We start from the raw sequence: 20,772 nt of genomic DNA, 5'->3' as shown, positions 1-20,772 counted from the left end.
AATTATATTTACAGAGAAAGAGAAAAATAATACATATGCTTTAATCAGATTAAGTTTAGAGCAATGAAAATAACACAGAGAAAAAACTACTTAAAAATAGTTGTATTTATATTCCACAATTTGCTCAAATACTGTTTTTTTCTTATAAACTTTCTACAGGATGTTTTAGAACAACTTCTTCACGTTGTTTGTTGACTATGTACTTAAGGAATTTCAGGCAAATAGTTCTGGTTGTTTTTACAGCTTAACACATGTACAGTATCAAAATGATGGTAGTCACATGCAGTCCATATGAGATTCTAACATGACATTTAATGAATTTTCTGATGTTGACCACCCCTTTGATGCTGAAGGTAATGCATCTGTAGAAAGAAGTGACTGTAGATTTGGGTTACTGCTCTCTGCATCTTCCAGTTTTTCAGTGTTGTCCTCCCAGTTAATGTGGAATCTTGTGACTCTGGGGTTAGATGCCAAAATATTCCTTTGTAGCTGGAGGAGGAGAAAGTATATTAGTTGTGTGCGCACGCAAGATTACTGTATAAATTTATGTACAAACATAACTAATCTCTATGAATTTATGGCACTTGAACTTTAATCTACAGATACTGCATATGTATCAGGAACAGATGTTTACCATACAGAATCAATCCATCTAGTCCAGCATCCTGCCTCAGTGGCCAAACTTGCTTTAGAGGATGACACAGAGCCCTCATCTTGCACCAAGCTAAATGTGCCATGCTCACCCGAAGGGAGTAGATTTCCTTCTTAACATCCCACCCTAAACATGAGATTTGAGTGTGTTTATCTTAGCTTGCATATATACAAATGTTCAGCACAGAATTAAATTATCCAGTCCTGGTTTAAAAAAAAAAAATCTAGGCACAGTCTGAGGCACTAACCTGCAGCAGTGAATTACACAAACTGACTGATTATACAGTGTGCAAAGTAGTAATACTGTTTATTTGCTCTAATTACATCAAGTGTCTCTTTGTTCTTGTCTGATCCTGCAGTCCTTCCTCATGTTAGTAGCACTACTCCATAAGTGTGCTTTAGATCACATTTTGATCTTGACTTAATTGGATTTAATTTAATTCCTATTTAAAAAAAATCTGAAAACGTACTTAGCTTTGGAACAGGAAGGTGACCTGGCCCCATTTAGATAGTATTGTTGACCCTTATTTTTCTTTTGACAAGATGACAGGTATGTGTGTATGGATATAGCCAAAAAATGTATTCATTTTTCACTGCCTCCCTTCTACTTTTTAATTAAGATACTCTGGAAAGATTGTTGTTAACTATTGAAAACGTGCATATTACAGCAGGGTTTAAGACACCAGAATCTCCCATGTTGCAGAACCATCTGCCCTCATCATGAAAGTTTAACTTCCTTAGCAGTATGAGTTCTGTGGCTCTGATTCTTGCGCACACACACTCTTGCCAAACGGAAGGCAGCAATCTACACCATCCCTCCAAGTCACTGCATACGGATCACAGTACAATCAATTAATTATTAAACTAATCATGGGAAAACTCTGCCCTGGAGCTAAAAACTGATCTTTTTCTCCAAAGAAAAACGGTCATTGAGTAATTCCTCTTACCCAAATTGACAACCTTTTATTTTCAAACCTGATCTGCTTAGTTCCCCTTCAATTATAATAATGTTTTTAACCAATGCATCTTCAACTCAGACTAAATGTCTAAATTCTGCACAGAAGAATTCTAATTTAGCCAAGGATTCTGCACTTTCATCATGTGCCCTGCCACCAAAATTGCTAGATAAAATTAAGAACCTCCTGGAGTATTAGTGAGTGAAAATAGTTCAGAAGAAGTTTGCTGCTTTTTTGTTAAAAGCAGAGTTAACGTTGCATAAACAAATGATACGAGACTAAAGTAGTAGTTGAGGGGTTTTGGTTTTGTTTTAGTTCAAGTACTTTTGAAGAAACTTGGATATTTAGAAGCCAAAACTTTAGCATTTATACCATAAAAAAATGGCATAAAAGGAAATGATTATAAAGTCAAAAATAAAAAATGGGGGAAAGAAAGGAATAGATTGGAGATTTAAGGTGAAGATATTCAAAAGTTAATAGCAACTTTTGGTGACCAACTCAAGGCCCCTTCAATTGGCCTGATTTTCAGGAACTGCCATGCACCCTGACCCCTGAAAATTAGGCCCATGTAGGGTGTCTCAGGTTAGGCACACCAAATCACTGGTCATTTCTGAAAATCATGGCCTTAAGTGTCCTTTAGTGATCCACAATTTAAGTGTAGTTATATCAGGGTATCATTTTTTGGGAATGTGTGGCTTTTCTCTGGCCTAATTATTGCAGTACATGCATTATTCTGGTCCACTCTTCAGATTTTAATATCGTATCATTTACCTATAATGGAAAAACAATTTTACCTCATTACCCTTCTCCATTAGCCTTCTAACATCAGTTTATATACATTACTTCCTTAAATTTCCATGCAAATAAGGGCCCTGACCCCGACATGGTATTCCATGGAGGCAGACCACTGTGCCCTCAGAGAACCCCAAAGACAGACCCCCCTGGAAGTCAATGGGGAACACCTTGCAGGTTTGCAGGTTAACAAATATTTGCCAATGCCCTCCCTCTGTGCAGTGTTATATTCCAAATAATTCTTATTTGACAAGTCATTTTAATGCTAATCCTGACTTAGTTTAACAAAAAACAAGATTTTTTTTTAGCTCATGTTCTTAGCTTAGATTTTGTGTTTTGATATTTTTAAGTAAAATATGTGACTTAGCAACTATGTGTGATTATTCAGCCAACTCTAATCAGGTCAGTCTCCACAGCCCAAATTTGGCCCATCTCCAGTTTTTGTTAATATGAATATAAATTATGATATTTGTGACATGGATATTTGTCCATTCGGAAATGGAAAGAGACCAGCAACTCATTTCACATAATCCATGTAACATGGCAATAGCTTCTGATCACTTCTGATCTGGGAAGGATTCTGGATGAAAACCTGTATCCCGATCCCCTTCAAAACTATGATAACTAAGTGTCACCTTAAATTTGTTTTCTAAATCTTTTGGTTTTGCTTGATTTGATAGCTAGTTTTGTATGGCTTAAGGCAGTGATAGTCAGACGGAGGCTCAGAAGCTGCAAGTGGTTCTTTAATGTGTCTCCTGTGGGTCATTGCAGCACATGATATTAAAATACTGTAATTTAATTATTAACTGATCTAAGTTATTAACCTATCAGGGTGCTTTTGCTATGTTATTAACCAATTGTAGTTGATAAAATAATAATACTTGGTAAATAAAAATAAATAAAACTAAGTATTTCCCCAGCATACTGTTTAAATACGAATATATAGTAAATGAAACGATGAATTCACACTACTGTGGCTCTTTTGGGTAATGCTGATTGCTAATTTGGTTCCTGAGGTCTGAGTATCACTGGCTTAAGGAATTGTTTGGTTTTGTTTTTTAAGAAAGCAAGCCTATTATGTTAACCCTGCTTTGGATACGTGACCAGAATAGAATATTTCTTACCTTAGAAAAGTCTGGTTTTACTGGAGGATTCTCTCTTAATTCTGTTTCAGTATATTCATTGTTTACATAATAGCCGACTCTAATAAATTCTTGGCCTCGGTAGGTGCATGTAATTAACACAACTGTTACACCTACTGCATCTGCATCTGGAATAAGTCCTGGATTAGGAGCGTCAGCCTAAAATGTAAAAGGAAAAGGTTATTGAAACAATACAGATTGATCTACCTTATCTCCAATTTTATACCATATGGCTATCTAGCAAGGGGCAGTAGGGTTGTATGTCACATCCATCATGTGGATTAAGCAATGGCTGTGCACAAATTTTAAATTGATGATTCATGCATAGTCGGGAGATAGAGTGCAAGCACATCTACACTGCTCTCTCAGTAACTGCAACCTTGGATTTAGGGCACTACTCTCTAGAGATACATAGCAATTCAGTCTCCAGGGTTTGTTTATTTGTTTTTTTTGTTACTTCTGAAACCTAGATGAACAGGCAGCTTTTGCATCTGAAATTGGGTTTTTTTGACCAATTACCAGGTAAACTGTAGTTCGGGCAGGTGCACTAATGTCCCTCCAACTCTGCTGTGCCACTGTTCTCCACCCCAACCTTGAAAGATTACCCTTGCTAGCTTATTTTTCATGAGGTCTGTGAGGTTACACTGGGGTGCATAAGTTTTCATAGCTGATAGATTAATCTGGTAAGGAAAAACTGCAAATTATACTCCAGCAAGGAGAGGGGACTGGATTGCAGTGAGGTTTGAGCTATTCCACAGGCTATTAAGAGAAGGAACCAGTATGTCTTTTGTCTCTAGGGTGTCCAGGTGCCCGGTTTTCAACTGGAAAGTCCGGTTGAAAAGGGGACTTGATAGTGTCTGGTCAGATCTACTGACCGGACACCCACACTCAAAGTCCAGTTATTGCCGGGGGGGCGAGGGAGGAGCCGGGAGGTGCTGATTCATCACTCAGGTCAGTCCCTACTCAGCCAGGGCCACCTCCTACCTGCATTGGGCAGTTGCAGCTCCGAGCCCCAGCTCTGCAGGAAAGTCTCTCCCGGCAGGTGGAAGAGGGGAAAGAGCAGCGAGTGACAGGGGAAGGAGAAACAGGAACAAACAGAGGGCAGGACCTTGGGGGAAGAGGTGAGGCAGGGAGGGTGGGACCTTGGGGAGAAGGGGCAGGCCAGTTCCAGCACTCTTGCTGGCAGGGCCGGCTCCAGGGTTTTTGCCGCCCCAAACAGCGGGGAAAAAAGAAAAAGCCGCAATTGGCAGCACTTCGGCGGCAGCTACACTGCGCCGCTTTCTTCTTCGGCGGCAGGTCATTCCCTCCGAGAGGGACCGAGGGACTTCCCGCTGAAGAGCCCGACGTGCCGCCCCTTCCTCTTAGCCACCCCAAGCACCCGCTTGCTGAGCTGATGCCTGGAGCCGGCCCTGCTTGCTGGAGTGTCCGTTTTTTAAATATTACAAAGTTGGCAACCCTATTTGCCTCCCTCCCCATAATGAAGTTTGTTACCATGTGTGTTGTTAAATGCGACTCTCTCTTCACTTGGAGAGAACTTCTGACACATTTTCAACCAGTAACTCAGGCCTAATTAATATGCATTAATCTTTCTAAATGATCTAGCAGTGGCAGTGTAGTTGTTAATAAAAAAATATGTATCATAAAATGGGGCTCAACCCCAATCTTTTGAAATGCCTTTTAGCTATAACTTATTGTTGATTTTTTTTGTTTCACCCTAGACCTAGGACTTGTAACAATGCATGTTTCTTCAAGGGATCATTGCATAAACTGCCTCATGTTTACAAAACAGCAATTAAGCACTGCACTCTTGCTGGGAAAGTTACAGCCAAACATATTTCTAATAGTTTATTATACAGTCTAGTACTGTGGCCTGTTGAGCTGGTTAATCGTATGTCATTGGCTCCAGTTCCCTGTTTCCTTGATTCTACAAGTATCCATAAACCAACCTAGATACCTTAACTAGGGGCTGTGGCTACTGAGGAGAAGGAAGAGATGTTACACCCCTAAGGGACAACAGCACCAGTGTGGTGGGAATAGCCAAACAATGTTATCCAAAATCAGGCAGGGACCAAGGCAGCCAGGCAGTATATCCAAAATCTAAAAGACTAAGACACAAAATGAGTTACACCTAGCAAAGGAAATAAAAGGCAATAAGAAAAAATTATAAATACATCAAGAGCAAGAGAAAGATGAAGGAACATGTAGGTCCACTACTTAGCTGGGAAGGAAAGCTAACGGAGCATATCAAGAAGGTTGAGGTCTACAATGCCTGTTTTAAGTCAGTCTTCACTAAAAAGATTAATGGTGACCAGCTATTTAACATAATTATTAACAACAAGGAGGAGTCAGGAACACAAGCCAGAATAGGGAAAGAACAGGTTAAAGAATATTCAGATGAGTTAGATATACTCAAGTGGACAAGACCTGATGAAATTCATCCCACAGCACTTAAGGAACTGTCTGAAGCAATATCAGAACTGCTAGCAATTATCTTCAAGAACTCATGGAGGACAGGTGAGGTCGCAGAGGACTGGAGAAGGGCAAACCTAGCACCTATCTTTAAAAAGGGGAACAAAGAGGGCCCAGGAATTATAGACCAATCAACCTTACTTGGAAAGATACTGGAACAAAAATATTAAACAATCAGTTTGTAAGGACCTAGAGGACAACAGGGTAATTAGCAATAGCCAACATGGATTTGTCAAGAACAAATCATGCCAAACCAACCTAATTTCCTTCTTGCACAGGGGTATTGGTCTAGTGGATCGGAGCGAAGAAGTAGATGTGATAGATCTTGAACTTAGTAAGGCTTTTGACACAGTCAGTCCTACATGATATTCTCATAAACAAACTAGGGAAATGTGGTCTAGATGAAATTACTATAAGGTGGGTGCACAACTGGTTGAAAAACAGTACTCAAAGATAGTTATCAATGGTTTGCTGTCAAACTGCAAGGACATATCTAGTGTGGTACTGCAGGCATCTGTCCTGGAGCCAGTGTTATTCAATATTTTTAAAAATGACTTTGAGAATGGAATGGAGAGTATGCTTCTAAAAATCTGCAGATGAAATCAATGGGGGAAGGCCTGCTAGCACTTGGGAGGGCAGGATTAGAATTCAAAATGACCTTAAAATGGAGAGTTGGTCTGAAATCAATAAGATGCAATTTGGTAAAGACAAGTGCAAAGTACTATGCTTAGGAAGGAAAAAATCAAATACACAACTACAAAATGAGGAATAATTGGCTAGGCAGTAGTGCTACTGAAAAGGATCTGTGGGTTATCATGGAATATGAGCCAACAATTTGATGCAGTTGTAAAAAAAGGCATATATCATTTCAGGCTGTATGAATAAGAGTGTCATATGTAAGACATGGGAGGTAACCCTCCCATTGTACTTGGCACTGGAAAGGTCTCAGCTAGTGTACTGTCCCCCGTCCTTGGCGCCACGCAGAAGGACATGGACAAATTTGAGAGAGTCCAAAGGGGAGCAACAAAAATGATAAAAGGTTTAGAAAACCTGACCTAGGGGGAAAGGTTAAAAAGCTGGGCATGTTTAGTCTTGGGAAAAGATGATTACGGGGAGACCTGAGAACAGTCTTCAAGTATGTTAAGAGCTGTTATAAAGAGGATGGTAATCAATTATTCTCCCTGTCCACTGGTATTGAAGGTGGGGCAAGAAGTAATGGGCTTAATCTGCAGTAAGGGAGATTTAGGTTAGATATTAGGAAAAAACTTTCTAACTATGAGGATAGTTGAGAGCTGGAATAGGCATCCAAGGGAGTTTGTGGAATCCACGTCACTGGAGGTTCTAGCTGAACTCCACTTACTACAGTTATGCCACCAGAAAATTAGGCCCTATATGAAAATATGGCCCATACTCGTGCAACAAACAATAATTGCTTCCTCACCTGCCAATGAAATGCAGATGCTTCTGGGGAAAGATTTAGCAATTCCATCGATGCACAACAACAGATTTATACAGAGAGTGAAAATAATGGCTTGAAACTGCAGGGAGCATTTAAATAGGCAGAATTTAATTAAGCAAATTGTGTTATAGAAAGGCATGGCGCTGTCTAGACTAGGAGAATGAAGTGTTCAGCAAACATGTTCTAGTCTGTTGCATTCTATATGGGTTCTTATATAGCACTCCTCACAGCAGTATCTGAGTGCCTTCCAGTAGTGTATTAAGTGATGTGACTAAAAACATCTGTCATATGTTGTGTGTGTTCTCTCAGTGTTGGTTAATGTGCGTTAACACATTTTTAAAGCCACTTAGCACCTGGCATAGACAAACACTAGCCTTTAAAACATGTTATCTGGTCATGGTCATTAGCTTGTCCCTTACTAATAACTACAACCAGTTAACATCTTTTTTAAATGCCACTCTCTTCATCTAGACTAAGTACAAAGTGTTGTTTAACAATGTGTTAGTTAACATATGTCAACTATTTACATGTTTGCCAAACTCACCTAATTTTCCTAGTCTAAACAGCACCACCGAGTCACCCTTTTGTGCAGAAAGTGCTGTGAGATCTTTAATGTCCCCAGGTGCTCAGAATTGTAATTTTACATCTTATCAAAAGATTGCCCCTATAGCAACACAGCATCCTATGCTGGGGCATTGGTTCAGTTACTGACTCAGAGGGAAGAAAATACTGCCTATTGAATCACCAACATGACTTCCTGCAGTGCCCTTCTTTGTTCTTGGTGGCAGAGATGCTAACTTTCTAATATGCCGGAGGGCGGGTGGATGCTCCCCTGGGCTTCTTCCTGGCCCTGCCCCAACTCCACCCCTTCCCCCAAAGCCCCACCCCTGCTCTGCCCCTGCCCTGACTCTTCCCACCCCATTCCACCCCCTCCCCTGAGCGTTCTCGCTAGTGCCTCTTGCACGTTGCGGAACAGCTGATCACAGGATGCGCTGGAGGGAAACGGGAGGTGCTGACCGGCGGGGCCACCGGCAGGTAGCAAGTGCTGGGGGAAGGGGAGGCGCTGACTAGGGGAGCTGCCAGTGGATGCTGAGCAGGGAGGGATAGCTCAGTGGTTTGAGCATTGGCCTGCTAAACCCAGGATTGTGAGTTCAATCCTTGAGGGGGCCACTTAGGGATCTGGGGCAAATTGGTCCTCCTAGTGAAGGCAGGGGGCTGGACTCGATGACCTTTTAAGGTCCCTTCCAGTTCTAGGAGATTGGTATATCTCCAATTATTATTATACCCATTTTTTTCCATGAGTGCTCCAGTCCTGAAGCACCCATGGAGTCAGCACCTATGCTTGGTGGTCTCCCATTTAAGTATTAACAAGGCCCAATCGCCCTTGTGAAATTTGATGATCAACGTTTAATATACTTTGGGCTGCAGGTTCTTTCCTAAAGAAACAGGTAGGAGAACTTACAGGAGAGCTTGTACAGAATCATGCACAGGATATATTCCAATATAACCAATGTTCTCTATGTCTAACTCCTAGTTTGGCTGAGGTAAGATAAATATTCATAGTTGAAACATGATAAATGATTCCTTCCTGTGTAAATATCATATCTGGGGGACATGTGAAGTTTGGACAATCAGGGTTACCTGTATAACATGTCCAGAGATGTGCCTCTTTAGAGAAACAACATCAGCTCTTCCTCCTATCTCTCTCTACCACAAGCAACATTTATAACTTAAAAAATATTAATTGTAATTTTTACTTTTAAAAATGAATCAGATTCTTCACTCAAACTAATGTATCTTTAAAAAAACAGAGGCATAAATGCCAGCTCATCTTTTTGAGCAGTGTACCACACTGCAACCCGTTTCCAAAGGCATCAGAAGGTCACAGACCACTTCTGTCAATTTACATAGTAAGTTGTTATGACTAAAGGGTTAAAACTTGATAGTGTAAGAAATTCGAATAAGGGAAGTAATTTCTCATACATCTTCTTTTTTGGTAGTGGGAAGAAAATAGCCCCAGTATTGAAACCTAATTAATAGTTAAGTGCTTAGAGAATGATTTGTATATAAAAGACTGCTAAATGTATCCGCCTTCCTGCTCTTATTGTGCCTTTGACCTGCCCTGTAAAATAAAGTTTTCCTTTATCCGAAAGTTTCAGATGTGCTCTGAAGCATTCAGATAATTGGGATGTACATGTTTATTCAAGATGCCTTAGACATTTTCTACACACACCTTGACACCATCCTTAAAACAATTGTATCTACTGTCAGAAAGATAGAAGCTCATTCATGTCTTCAGTTATTTTCTTTAGTTATATGCGTGAACTCCAGTGTATCTTTGCCATAAAGTGCAGTTCTCATGTGGGGATGGAAGTACAGTTCTTCTGGAAGGAGCTAATTTTAGTTTTAGTCTAACACTTCTGCCAGTGCATTTTAGTCCTCTTTTACCAGACGAGGCTAGCACTGGATAAAAAGAGGTTGTGCTGAACTGAGGATATGTCTACACTACAAGCCCTACAGTAGCATACCTACAGTTGTGCTGCTGTAGCATAGTCACTTGTTTTCTGTCACTGTAGTCAATCCACCTCCTCAAGAGGCAGTAACTAGGTCAATGGAAGAATTCTTCAGTCGACCTAGCTGTGTCTCTACTGAGGCCTAGGTCGGCTTAACAATGTCTCTCGGGGTGTGTGAATTTTTCACACCCCGAACAACATAGCTACGTTGACCTAAGTTTTAGGTGTAAACCAGCCCTAAATTTTAGGTGTAGACCAAGCCTGAGTCATGGTTTTGTGATACGGAAAAAGCACCATTAGGAATTAAAGTGAGACTTAAACTAGACCAGTGCAGTAAGCCACCTCACTGCCATTCTCTCCTCATTTTCCCTTAGGCACTGCCTTATTTGTAACTCTTTGGCTTTGTGAGTTGGTAGCTCTTAGGATTTCCAAACATCTGAAAATTTATGGGTGAGTCCTAATCCTCATGTGTCTCCCTGACGTGCTTCAATGCTACCTTGAGAATCCCAGACTTATTTCAGGACTTGTGACATTGTGTTGCAATTCTAACATCATGGCATGAAGATCCAAACATCACGATGCAATATTGTCTTGCTGAACAAAGATAAATAGATGGCTGTCCTGTTAAGTTTTACCATGAGCTGGTCACTGGGAGGAGGGGCCTACACTAACCTTTTATACCCAAAGTTTCCCACAACTGCTATCCCCACCACAACCTCACCAGTGGTACAAATGGCGGGAAGTGCTATCATAGACCAGTTAACTGGCATTTTTAACCACTGTGTTGTCTAACCTTGCCCCCCCCTCCCCGCATTCCCTCATTGATACCACAAGTGGAGCTGTAGCAGTAGGAAATTTCAGGAAAAACAAGGGCTCATGCAGATAAGGCCTTAAAGTCAGGAACAGTAGATTTAAGGAGCTGACACAAAATGGTGTTTGCTAGGAAAAAATATATTATTGAAATGCTGCTTTGCTTTAGGCTGTCCCCTTTAAACACCGAATTAACTCAGTTGTTTTAGCAATATTGAAAATAACAAACTTACCTGAAATACAAACATGTGCCTTCCTGCAGGAACAGGTCCTACTAAAACGGAGTCTAAAACTTGATCATACTCCTCACTTTCTGCTGAACCCACATAAATTATTTTCCATTCCAAATCTACATTAAAACAAAAACAACATTTTAAAAAATGCCCAAAATTTGCACATAATTTAATTCTCTCTGTTTGAAAAAGTCAGTCCATAGCCTAAGGACCCCAGGTCTTGCTTATTTAGGACTTTAGCCCAAAACTGCCTCCATAGCTGCTGGTCCATAAAGACTACAGGCTTGTCTACAAGGGGAAATTTACGAGCATAATTATACTGCTTTAGTTATACCAATACAACTCTACATGAGCTTTCTAAGTTGTACACCCTTTGCTGCCAACATTATTCAGAAATGGTATGCCCCCTTGGAAAAGGCTGTGTAATGCCATTTTTGGACATAGGCTTCTCATGGACGGAGAGAGAGAGGGACACTGGACATAGTGACAGTAGGGAATAGTGATGTGTAGAAAGTGAAGAGCTCATTTACATGAGGTATCCATGGACTAAACAGCAGTACAACATCCAAGCAGAGTTCTCCCTGCTCCCCCACACCCTCCCAATTTTTTTTTTTTGCAAAGCAAGCTACCTTGTTAATTGAATAGCTAGCCCACTGTACGTACGTACGTACACACACACACACACACACAATTGATATTGTGATTACAGAATACTCTCAGTAAAGGTTTTGGTGTTTGGATGTAACCTGAATCTTGAGATGGAATTTATAATCATTTTATGTAAAATCAAATGTATTGTATGGTTTCATAATACAGTTTAAAGAAACCAAACAATATTAACATTTCATAGGTTTCCTGACCCATATATATTGCTGTGCTTACTCTCTGCCCCAACTCCCTGCTTAAAAACTGAAACTATCAACTAAGCTTATTTTTAACTTTCAGTTTCCAGTTAAAACACACACATGGCAGAACTACCCTGCCAGAATTCTTGCATTTTAAACAGACAATAAAAGGTCACTATGATGGGTTTTTCTTATTGAAAGATGCCATTTGTGATTATTTCCTTTTTTTAAAATGGAACTTTTTTTAAAATCTGTTTCAAAGAGTGCCTTTAAAAAAAACAAACTGATGTGACACATTTTCATCTTGTCTTTCAGTATGGAACTATGCCCTGATCACGCATACACCGTCATTAGCGCATACTCCTGTGCCATTCCATAGTCTTCAACAAGACACTCTGCACAGGTGCAAACAGGAGTCTATGCTAGGCATTCCTGATGCAGGACAGGAGCCTAAGGGCTTGTCTACCCTGGCAACTTGCAGCGCTGCAACTTTCTTGCTCAGGGATGTGAAAAAACACCCCCCTGAGCGCAGCAAGTTTCCGTGCTATAAAGCGCCAGTGTAGACAGTGCACCAGTGCTGGGAGCTACGCCCCTCGTGGGGGTGGGGTTTTTTAGAGCACTGGGAGAGTGCTCTGCCAGCGACCACACAAGCCATGTTAAAGCACTGCCAAGGCACTGCTTTAGCATTGCCAGTGTAGACTAGCCCTAAGTAAGGAAGAAAATGCAACACTGTAACACAACTTGGCTGCTTTATGATTCAAGTCCCTATTTTTTATCATACTTTTTGGTATGTTTATTTTTTAAATGGCATAACTCATAGGATTCAGGAAGGCTTTTTGTTCCTTTTGTATAGCACAGCATAATTTTCCAGGTGCTGGATGGGAATTATTTGCCGACCTTTGAAGTATCTGGTATTGGGTATTGCCAAGACAAGATATCAGACTAGACAGGTAAATGGTCAGATCCACTACGGCAATTCTTATGTAAATATACCACACACAATTGAGGAGTATTGTGAAGGCCAGGAAAGTTCATAGCGTATCCATTATAAGCCACTGTTCCAAAGCACTGCTGTATAATCATTCTGGACTGATAGTTTACAACATTTCAGACTAGGAATAATATTTGGGGGCGGGGGTACAGAGGGAGTAAGAGCTATTTCATAAATTATATGCTAAAAGGGTAACTATCAAATCCTACTTGTTTAGGACTGTGTGCCCATCAGTAACTTTTAAAATAGTTTAAATAGATGAAGTTAAAAAATTAAATTGGCAAGGGATTGGTCTGATTTGGAGAGAAAAAAAATACAGTAAATGACCAAGATATTAGCGTTTGAAAATTAAAGCCAGGATACACCTTTCTTCATAAAATTTATGAAGAAAAGATTATCTGTAATACTAATAATTGTAATGACTTATATCAGGGGTTCTCAAACTTCATTGCACCGTGACCCCCTTCTGACAACAAAGTTACTACATCACCCCAGGGGGAGGGCCAGAGCTGAGAAAACTGGTAAGCTGCAATAATGCTAGAGCAACAGTTAGAGAATTTAAGGAAATCTTGAGTGTAGACAGGGCCTCCGCAGAAAGTACCAGCAAGTGTGACAATTAGACCAAATATTCTGGTGTTTTCTATGATGTGGACACTTGCCCCCTGGAAACTGGTCTGACCAAATGCATGTAGTGTAAGCCTCCAACACATAATAAAGTAGTAGTGACTGAAAGATACAGATCTGGGCTGGATTTGAACCGGTGACACAAAGGTACGAAACACTCCATATATCCCATTACCAAAGCTTCGAACTGTTTTGTTCCCCCATAAAATTAAAACAAAAATAAGTATGTTTATTTTCCCCTACCCCTTAAAATGTTGGGATCCCCATGTATCAGATGTCAGCGACAGTGGTGGGGTGACTAGCACCTATTGGATCAGTCCTCTTCATGAGGGCACAGAGAGCACAAGCTGCAAATCATTTGTGGCCACAGGCACTCCCACTCCTCTCGCCAACGCTTCAGTAACTTTCAGACTGGTCACTAATAGCTTGCTTCATTCACCTGTTCTGCCAGTGCTCTTGAAGGAAGCTAAAAGAAGCCCATTCCCCTCTCCCAGGCCACAGTGGTGAGACCAGTGGTCCCGGCGAGCTCCTCTGGCCAGAAGAGAAATAGATTTTGCTTTCTGCTGTAAAAATCCTGTTTATGAACCTGCAGCACTGGCCCAGTACACGGTAGGGTCACTGCTGTGAACCCTTCTGGACGATTCCTGTAGAATTTGGTGAGAGTAACCAGCAGTGGAGGAGTCGCTGCTGAGCGATGCAAGAGGTTACTGCCTAGTCCACCCTCTGTACTCGGCAGTGGGTGGGTACATTGCTGACCTCACTCCCTGCACGGCGCACCCCGCTCTGTATAGGCTGGGGAGCAAAAGACTAGGTTTGAAGAGTCAACCTGAGATCCCCAGCTGGCAGGACACAGCATAGTACACCTGGACCCCTGGCTGCCAACAAACAGCAACTTTCAAGTGAGTGCTAACAATATTATTTCCTTCCCCCGCCCTCCCTCTCCGGGGGGGCTTAGTACCCACAATAATACTACAGCTGTAAAGGGATTCAGTCGGCTACCTTGATTATTTTCAGACATTTTGTAAAATACTCAGTGCAGCAGCTACATTTAAATCTCTCTACTTTAACCAACCCTCCCCCCTCCCCCGATGTTTTCTCCAAAAAATATTCAAATCGAATATCAAGACAATGAAAATATTTCCTGGGATGTGTTTTCCCCGCTTAGTGCAACGTTTCAGCAGCATATCGCTTTGCTCTGCTCAGCAACAGTTCACCTCAGCAAAAGGGATGCACGCTGAGATGTGCTCGTTAACCCCTCATATGCACACACACACACACCCCCCAACACAAAGCTGGCAACATGGCTGCTACCACCACTCAAACAAGTTCCTGGCAACTTAAGCTTACGTTCTAAAATGCAGTGCTGGGATCCGAAATACAGCAGCACTCAACTCTGCAGCCGAGGACACACTAATCAACTTTCCCTTGCCTTGCAACCTAAACGCGCCAGCCTAAGACAGAGCATTTCTAAACAGCAGTGAGATGCCTGCCAGCACATCCTTTCATCTACTCACACCGAGGCAGCGAAGGAGAAACTGTTAAATAGTAGCAGCAGGCCTTTGCAAAGTTTAAACCTTTTAAAACCTGAAACTCGTAGCTCTGGGTTATAAAATCCGTACGGGGAAAAAATCTACTCACCTTCAGACAGGTCCTCTATGCACTCAAACGTGATTTCGAACTGAAAAGGATTGTAGAAAGGAGAAGGATTATCCAACACCACTACATTGTTCACCTGAACCTTTGCCATATTTTGAAAAAAATACAAACAATAGGAATAGGGTGTTAATGCAGCACAATAAAGTCCAATGTGTTATTTTTTTGTAAAGCACAAACTCCAGTGCTAGTACTTGGTCAAGGTTGTAGAGCTATGACTTGAGAAACTTTTTTTTTTCTTTTATTTACAACAGGAACACTCCACACTGTTTTGCAGCTTTCCTATTTCACTAAACTACAGCCCATTCTGCTCTGTTAACTGGCAGCCTTGGCACTGATTGGCTGCACACTGAGCTATGACCCTCCTCCTGAAGCTTCCTGAAAGAACAAGATGGGCTCCTTTGCTCTGAATGGGATTGAAAATATTATCTGCTGCTCCACCTGCTGGCCCAGAGTAGGCTAAAGGCTTAGAACAAAGTGGCAGGACTGAATGTGGGAGGAACGAAAGAATGAAGGACGAGCTAGTCTGACATTATTTGAGCACTGGGCTCACAAAATGTACGGAAGGGCATCAGTGGCTGGAGTTGGCTTTTTTGTTTTTCCTAACAAGTAGATCAATCTGTAACTGACTGTGAACAATCAATTGAGATAACCCACTACCTTCGGACCAGCCAACACCCTCTCTTTTTTTCTTTTCTTTTTTTCCTTCCAAATCCAAAGTTTCTGTATGGCCAGAGGTTGGATAGAATTATTTCATAAGGAAAACAAAGATGTAGTTGCTGATTTTTTTTCTTTTGCTAGTTTTAAATCTGTTAACCTCACTGGCTTTACTCCTGATTTACAAAGGTACATCTTAAATCATGAAACCCTTACATGAGTAGTCCTTACTGAGGGCTTGTCTACTCTTAAAATGCTACAGCCGTGCAGCTGCACCACTGTAGTCCTTCAATGTAGATACTACCTATGCTTGATGGGAGGGCTTCTCCTGTCAGTGTAGGTAATCCACCTCCCCAAGAAGCAGCAGCGCGCGCTAGCCCTGGTCTACACCAGGGGTTAAGTCAGGAGCAATGTCTCTCAGGGGTGTGGATTTTTCACACCCTGGAGAGATGTAGCTATACCGAAGTAAATTCCTACTGTAGACCAGGACTCATACAATTAAAGCCATTGAAGTCAATGGCACTGTTCACTGACTAGTGAGTATGTGAGGAAGGGCTGTGGGATCAAGCTTATGTTATGTTTGAGGTCATGCGTTCCATAAAAGGGATGCTAGATCATGAGGATGTGGAAGAATAATTATTATAGGCCTTAATCCTACAATGAGCTCCACCGTGGGCATAGGGAGCAGCCTGCATAGAGCTCACTGTGGGTTTGGCGTCTTAGTGTTTAAACAGAACTGATCCTCATTCAAGTACCTAGAGAAATCTCAGCTTTAGGAAAGCTATTGCACAAGCATGTTCTGCCAGAAGCAACCTTCATTCCCCACAGCTCACCACTGTGGCATACTTAGACGTGTAGAAAAAAATCAAAATGCTTTAAGGTGAAATCATAAATCAGGAAGTGAGGTACAGTGGGTTTGAACATCTCCTCAAGGTCCATGGGGAAGGGGCCTTCTGCATGAAGAGCTCACTCTTTGCACATGGAGGATGGGCCAGTGACCCAGATCTGTGGCACCAGGTTTCTTATCTCCAGCCTCTGAAGAGAGCAACTGGCAAGGTCAGGGATCTGTGGCTGGGGAGGGGACAAGATGGGCAGGGCTGGGTGAAATGCTAATTGTCTCTCTCAGCTCTATGGGGAATTTACTCTCCAGTAAATACAGGCTCAGGCTGTATTAATATCTGAAATTTAATTAATAATTTCTTGAGTGTAATAGAGTGACTATGTAAGACAGTGTTTTAGGGGCTACTCCCTGCCTGGAAAGCCTGAGCTATGCTGACAGGAAGCCACAGCAGAGCTGTAGAGGACTGGAGGGCAGTGCTGGGGCACAGAGATTCTGTGTGGAAGCCCGTGGTCCAGATCACTGAGGTGACAGTGAGATTTCCTCTCAGATGGCTCCCTCCTGTACGTTCTTCCAGTGCAGGGGGCAGTCTTGGTCTGTATTTACAAAGATATTATACTGTACTGCAGTGGTTCTCAAAGCCAATCTGCCGCTTGTTCAGGGAAAGCCCCTGGCGGGCCAGGCCGGTTTGTTTACCTGCTGCATCCGCAGGTTTGGCTGATCGCAGCTCCCACTGACCGTGGTTTGCCGTTCCAGGCCAATGGGGGCTGCGGGAAGCAGCGGCCAGCATATCCCTCTACCCACATCGCTTCCCGCAGCCCCCATTGGCCAGTGGGAGCCGCAATTGGCCGAACCTGCAGACGCGGCAGGTAAACAAACCAGCCAACCAAGGGCTTTCCCTGAACAAGCAGCGGACCAGCTTTGAGAACCACTGCTGTACTGAATATGTGATCAGTGTTCACTAGTACTTTCTATACCAGGGTGGGCAAACTTTTTGGCCTGAGGGCCACATCAGGATATGGAAATTGTATGGCAGGCCATGAGTGCTCACGAAATTGGAGGTAGGGGTGCGGGAGGGGGTGAGGGCTCTGGCTGGGGGTGCAGACTCTAGGGTGGGGCCAGAAATGAGTTCAGGGTGTGAGGGGGGGGCTGCGGGTTGGGGACAGAGGGGTGAGGGCTCTGGTGTGGGGCTGGGGATGAGGGGTTTGGGGTACAGGAGGGGGCTCCAGGCTGGGACCAATGGGTTCTGAGGGCAGGAGAGGCATCAGGACTGGGGCAGGGGGTTGCAGTACGGGCAAGGGTTGTGAGGGCTCCAGCTGGAGATGCAGGCTCTGCGGTGGGGCCAGGGATGAGGGGTTTAGGGTGCAGGAGGGTGCTCCAGGCTGGGACCAATGGGTTCAAAGGGCAGGAGGGGGAACAGGGATGGGGCAGGCTGTTGCGGCATGGAGGGGGGTGTGGGCTCTGGGGTGGGGTTGGGGATGGGGTTGGGGTAGAAGAGGGGGCTCTGGGCAGGGATCGACGGGTTTCAGTGGTGGGATTGGGATCAGAACTATGGCAGGGGATTGAGCGCACGGGTGCAGGCTCCGGGCAGCACTTACCGCAAGCAGCTCCCAGAAGCATGTTTCCACTCCAGCTCTGAGGTGCGGTCAGGTGCCTCTGCATGCTGCCCCATCCACAGGCACCACCCCCGCAACTCCCATTGGTTTTGGTTCCTGGCCAATGGGAGCTGCGGGGGTGGTACCTGTGGATGGGGCAGCACACAGAGCCGTCTGGCCACGCCTCCATGTGCTACATAGCATCCGGAGGGAGGTCATGCCAGCTGCTTCCTGGGAGCCTCGCGGGTGGGGGGGGAGCCCCCGACCCCGTTCCCCAGCTGGAGCACCGTAGTGGGGTAAACCTCCGACCCTGTTCCCTGGCAGGAGCTGAGGGCTGAATTAAATGATCTGATGGGCTGGATGTGGCCCATGGGCCATAGTTTGCCCACTCCTGTTCTATACCTATTTATCACAGTGCTAGAATTTATTTTGGTTTTTGTAATTCTGCTATTTAAACCGGCAAGGTGATGTACTGCCTACGTTGTCTTGCAGTTAGAACGGTGAACTAAAACCCAAGAGAACTAGGGTTCATCATAGCGAATCTCCCTAAAAAACATGCAATATGTCAGTAAGAGATTTCGATTTTCATTGACTCTTCACTGACTACTGGGAGTACAGAACTGCACTGACAAAAACTGTGCACCAGCCAAAAGGTTGTGATTTCTGGTTCCAGTGCTCCATTAAGGTCTTTGTGGCCATTGCAGTCCTAGCAGGAGGATCTTTGGACTGGATGTGGCCCTAGCACTCCATAACATCTTTAGGAGCTATGGAGTGTGGATCATAGGGCCATCTGTGATTCAGGCAGTGATGGAGTAAAGAAAAAAGAGCTGGAGAGGGAGAAAGCGGGGGAACTAGACAGAAGAGGTAACGGATTGAAGAGAGATCGGAGAAGGGGAGTTGCATATGTTTAAGGATAGATGGCCATTCTAGTAGTTATAGCTGCAATCCCAAATCCCCTTATGTTACATAAATACCTACTAGTACCATTGTCCTAAGGTTAACTCCTCTTCAGAACTAACTACTGTATCGGAGAAAAAAACTGACTCACTGGAGAAAGTGAAAATTGAATAGTCTTGATATGTAAACAAGAAACATGTCAGGCAGCAGTTTAAACTCTTCATGCACTCAGAGCTATGAGGCTTAATTACAGCAGTGTCACAATCAGCCGTTTCCATTTGAAGATGCTTTGGGGAACTTTTTCTTTGGTTTTAGTTCCCATGCATTTCCAGTCTCAGGTTTCACTTTAAATTTAATGTTCAAATGAACCCCAAAATCAAAGAGAAACTCTGTCAGAACAAGTTCAAAGTTTAGTCTGTCACTTCTGTTTCGTGAACTGGGGAGTGGGTCTCTGATAAAAGATATGTTAAAATATTTTTATTTTGCAGAGTTTGTTGCATGACCTTTTGAGGCTTATATATGCTTTAAGTGTTGATAGTGGGTCAGATGTATTCCTGGTATAACTATGCTAATATCATTGAGTTTGCTTGACTCAATGAATTTAGTCCTCTCAATCTTGGTTCCTTTTGTAAATTTGTTCATATCATAAAATCATCACCTCAAAATTTGGCATGCTTGGCAGATTTTGCTCCACAGACCATTACCTGGACTATAATGGATGGGATGTCATACCAGTAGGTCTGAATTGAGGTGCTTTAGCAGAGCTCTGCATTGAAGCTTGCACATTGCCTGCATTCTCTCTTCCTGGCACTAGCTAGTGTATTTAATCCCCCCTTTCTCTCAAATGCACACACACATTTTTGAAAAAGACTGAATTGAAATAAATATTCTTCAGGTTTGACAGTAACTGCAGTGAAGGATTCTGGAGAATGGAATTTGGAAGCTGGAGCACTCGTGCTTGCAGATGGAGGTCTTTGTTGTATTGATGAATTTAATAGCATCAAGGAACATGACAGAACCAGCATACATGAAGCAATGGAGCAACAAACCATCAGTGTAGCTAAGGCGGGGTAAGTGGCATTTAAATGCATGTGATGAAATAACAAAATACCTTTCCCCTGAATTCCGAAATATTAAAATGAATGTTAGATCTAGATTTGCCCCTCTGACCAATCTTTCCGTACTATACATTTTTGTTTTAAAAGATACTCTTAGACTATGAGTCAAAATTTCAAAGGAGGGTGAAATGGACCAATGGATGCATAGGAATAAAATACTTTTGGATCCTCTGCATCATCTTTGGGAAATCTGGCCATTGCATATAGAGAGGGCACGTCAAGAAGAGTGTTTTGGAGAGTGGTGGGCTCTGGGGTACTGTGGGGAGTGAGGCATTTTTTAAAATGTGAGTTGCAGTTCAGAAGCCAGGACTGAAAACACTTTTTTCTTTTCCCTACATGAATGGCAAATAATTAGTCAAGCAACAAAAGAAGAAGGAGCAATTCCCAGGCTGCTCATTTTTATATAGTGGCCCATCTCATGAAAGAGACTACCGGCCACTAACTTGTGAAGGGAAAATGGTATATGCTACTTCTGAAAACTTGGATTTTTTAATTCTGTGGCAAATGAAGCTACTGGCCAAATCCTCAG

At 42.7% G+C, this 20,772-nt stretch overlaps 2 protein-coding genes across 4 annotated transcripts in view; one reads left to right on the top strand and one right to left on the bottom strand.

Moving 5' to 3' along the window:
- Positions 1-20,772, top strand: part of MCM9 (minichromosome maintenance 9 homologous recombination repair factor) — a 74,949-nt gene that overhangs the window by 34,472 nt on the left and 19,705 nt on the right. For 2 of the 3 annotated variants that reach the window (XM_045010548.1, XM_045010550.1), the window contains exon 8: positions 20,021-20,195. In XM_045010548.1, coding sequence (XP_044866483.1) covers positions 20,021-20,195 — 175 coding nt within the window. Of the gene's footprint in view, positions 1-15,392; positions 15,508-20,020; positions 20,196-20,772 lie in introns of those variants that run through there. The other variant, XM_045010551.1, reaches the window with a different exon arrangement.
- On the bottom strand, positions 44-15,470 carry ASF1A (anti-silencing function 1A histone chaperone). The gene is made up of 4 exons (XM_045010553.1): positions 15,124-15,470; positions 11,026-11,141; positions 3,524-3,700; positions 44-489 (listed from the first exon to the last, which is right to left on the bottom strand). Exons 1-4 carry the CDS (start codon positions 15,230-15,232, stop codon positions 277-279), a joined length of 615 nt encoding a protein of 204 aa, XP_044866488.1. The 5' UTR covers positions 15,233-15,470; the 3' UTR covers positions 44-276.

This window comes from Mauremys mutica, chromosome 3 (genome assembly GCF_020497125.1).
Source record: "Mauremys mutica isolate MM-2020 ecotype Southern chromosome 3, ASM2049712v1, whole genome shotgun sequence".
In the NCBI taxonomy this organism is placed as follows: domain Eukaryota; kingdom Metazoa; phylum Chordata; order Testudines; family Geoemydidae; genus Mauremys; species Mauremys mutica.
The sequence above is the reverse complement of the archived record's forward strand: the minus strand, read 5'-3'. Positions and strand labels throughout refer to the sequence as shown.